This window comes from Brassica napus, unplaced genomic scaffold (assembly GCF_020379485.1).
Source record: "Brassica napus cultivar Da-Ae unplaced genomic scaffold, Da-Ae ScsIHWf_239;HRSCAF=406, whole genome shotgun sequence".
NCBI lineage: Eukaryota > Viridiplantae > Streptophyta > Magnoliopsida > Brassicales > Brassicaceae > Brassica > Brassica napus.
In genome coordinates, this window is record NW_026015747.1 from 67,428 (window position 1) to 70,515 (window position 3,088).

Below are 3,088 nucleotides of genomic sequence, written 5' to 3' on the forward strand. Positions count from 1 at the left end.
CCAAAAGTCCATATCGTATGGCTCCGGTCGAGATGGCCGAGCTAAAGAAGCAACTGGAAGAGTTGTTGGACAAAGGGTTCATACGACCAAGTGTCTCGCCTTGGGGAGCACCAGTTCTTTTTGTGAAGAAAAAGGCTGGTAGCTTCAGGCTGTGTATTGATTACCGAGGGTTGAATAGGGTTACTGTGAAGAACAAGTACCCATTACCCAGAATTGATTAGCTGTTGCATCAGCTCAAAGGGGCCAAATGGTTTTCCAAGATTGATTTCGCCTAGTATCATCAGATCCCAATTGAGCCTAATGATATCAGGAAGACGGCGTTCCGGACCAGGTATGGCCACTATGAGTTTGTGGTTATGCCATTTGGTCTAACCAATGCACCAGCTGCATTCATGAAGAAGATGAATGGTATCTTTCGAGATTTTTTGGATGAATTTGTAATCATCTTCATAGATGACATACTTGTATATTCCAGAAACAAGGAAGACCATGAGAAGCATCTCAGGGCCGTACTAGGACGTTTGAGGGAACAAAAACTCTTTGCCAAACTAAGCAAGTGTAGTTTCTGGCAGAAGAGCGTTGGGTTCCTCGGACACATTGTGTCTGATCAGGGCGTGTCAGTAGATCCGGAGAAGGTTCAGACTATACGAGATTGGCCACAGCCTAGGAATGCTACTGAGGTTAGGAGTTTCCTAGGGCTGGCCGGCTACTACAGAAAGTATGTCAAGGGGTTTGCCAGTTTGGCTCAACCCATGACACGACTTACAGGCAAGGATGTGAAGTTTGCCTGGAATGAAGGGTGTGAGAAGTGTTTTTCAGCTCTAAAGGATATGCTGACGAATGCACCAATATTGGTATTGCCGGAGGGAGATCAACCTTATGTGGTCTATACGGATGTGTCCATCACTGGGATGGGGTGCGTCCTGAAACATGGGAAGGTGATTGCTTATGCTTCGAGACTGCTGAGAAAGCATGAAGGGAATTATCCGATCCATGATCTAGAGATGGCGGCCGTGGTGTTTGCTTTGAAGATATAGAGATCGTATCTGTACGGAGCCAAAGTCCAGATTCTCACTGATCATAAGAGCTTGAAGTACATTTTCACTCAGCCTGAGTTGAACTTGAGACAAAGAAGATGGATTGAGTATGTTTCTGATTATGATCTGGACATATCATACCATCTAGACAAGGCTAACCTATTGGCTGATGCCTTAAGCCGGAGAAGGGCAGATGTCTCAGCCGAAAGAGAAGCGGATGAACTAGAAGGGATGGTTCGGTCACTACATCTAAATTCCTTGGTTGGACGTGATGAGCCATTGGGATTCGAGGAAGTGGATCAGGCCGATCTACTTACCAGGATATAGCAGCCCAAGAGTTTGGATGAGAACTTGCAAAAAGTGGCTCTTAACGATAAGACGGAGTATCAGATCACAAGCAACGAAACAATCTTGGTGAATGGCCGAGTAAGTGTTCCAAACAGCAAGGGGCTTAAAGAAGAGATTATAAGTCAGGCTCATAAGTCAAAGTTCTCAGTCCACCCAGGCTGAATAAGATGTATAGGGATTTAAAAAGGTACTATCACTGGGTAAGGATGAAAACAGCCGTGTGGGTGGCGAGGTGTCCTACTTGCCAGCTTCTGAAGGCCGAACATCAAGTGCCCAATGGTATGCTCTAGAATCTCCCAATACCAGAGTGGAAGTGGGATCACATCACAATGGATTTTGTGACCGATTTTCCTACGACCAGGAACCAAAAGGATGCGGTTTGGGTGGTGGTTGACAGACTAACCAAGTCGGCCCACTTCTTACCAATGCAGAAAGGAGATGGAGTGGATCAGATCGTGAGGATTTACTTGGACAAGATAGTACGTCTGCATGGAGTGTCGGCTAGTATTGTCTCGGACAGAGACTCTAGGTTCACCTCTTACTTCTGGCAGGCTTTTCAAAAAGCCTTAGGAACAAGAATGAACATGAGCACAGCCTATCATCCTCAGATGGATGGGCAGTCAGAGAGGACAATCCAGACATTGGAGGACATGTTAAGGGCCGTGGTGTTGGATTGGGGCGACTCATGGGAAAAGCATCTACCCTTGGTCGAGTTTGCCTACAACAACAGTTTCCACACTAGCATTGGGATGTCACCTTATGAAGCACTGTATGGACGGCCTTGCAGGACGCGATTATGCTGGACCCAAGTGGGGGAGAGGAGCATGTTGGGTCCTGAGATAGTGGAAGAAACCACCGAGAAAATAAGGTTCTTAAAGGAGAAAATGAAAGAAGCACAGGATCGTCAAAAGAGTTATGCATATAGACGAAGGAAACATATTGAGTTTGAAGTTGAAGACTTGGTATATCTCAAGATGATCACATTCAAAGGGAGGGCTATAGTTTCTGGCAGAAGAAAACTAGACCCTAGGTACTTGGGTCCGTTCAGAATCATAGAAAGAGTTGGGGCTGTGGCTTATAAGTTGGAACTGCCACCAGCCATGGATGCGTTCCACAACATGTTTCATGTGTCCCAACTCCGAAAATGTTTGTCTGATCAGGACATAGTCCTACACGAGATCCCTACAGATTTGGGTAAGAATCTGACTCTAGAGACGAGGCCGGTCCGCATAGTGGATCGAGCAGAAAAGACAACAAGGAAGAAGACCATTCCCATGATCAAGGTCGTGTGGGAATACAATGGCAAGGATGTAATCACTTGGGAAACAGAGGCAAGGATGAAGGCCGAGTATCCTGAGTGGTATGATCAGGTGGTCCCCAAGGAAACACATGATGAGGATTCGAGGACGAATCCATCCCAAGTGGGGGAGACTTCTCATGTCCCCAGTCCGAGATAGGATCGTTGGGATGAGCCATGGTCAGGGGAGATGCACCAGTCAGGTCATTAGACCAGTAGACAAGCGTATCATGGCTCAGACATAGAGTTAAGGGCATCAAAGTGTTGAGACTTAACCAGGGTGAAGAAAGAATGGGTTTAATAGAGCTGGACGAGTGATGTGGGAGCTGGACGGGACAGCGGCCGAGCTTGGGCAGCTCAGGGAAGCTCAATGGGAGATCAGTCAGTATGCATCAGCTCGTGGAGC

At 46.9% G+C, this 3,088-nt stretch overlaps 1 protein-coding gene across 1 annotated transcript; it reads left to right on the forward strand.

Annotated features, from left to right (window-relative positions):
- Positions 1–1,714: 1,714 nt before the first annotated feature.
- Positions 1,715–2,842, forward strand: LOC125600832. The gene is made up of 2 exons (XM_048773414.1): positions 1,715–2,194; positions 2,360–2,842. The coding sequence occupies exons 1-2, from the start codon at positions 1,715–1,717 to the stop codon at positions 2,840–2,842; spliced, it is 963 nt and encodes a 320-aa protein (XP_048629371.1).
- The last annotated feature ends 246 nt before the right edge of the window (positions 2,843–3,088 follow it).

Excerpts from the sequence above, each read along its gene's own strand:
- LOC125600832 (XM_048773414.1), top strand. The coding sequence starts at position 1,715 with ATGGATTTTGTGACCGATTTTCCTACGACCAGGAACCAAAAGGATGCG. Across the intron at positions 2,195-2,359 it reads CGCGATTATGCTGGACCCAA|ATGATCACATTCAAAGGGAG; the intron begins GTGGGGGAGAGG and ends GTATATCTCAAG.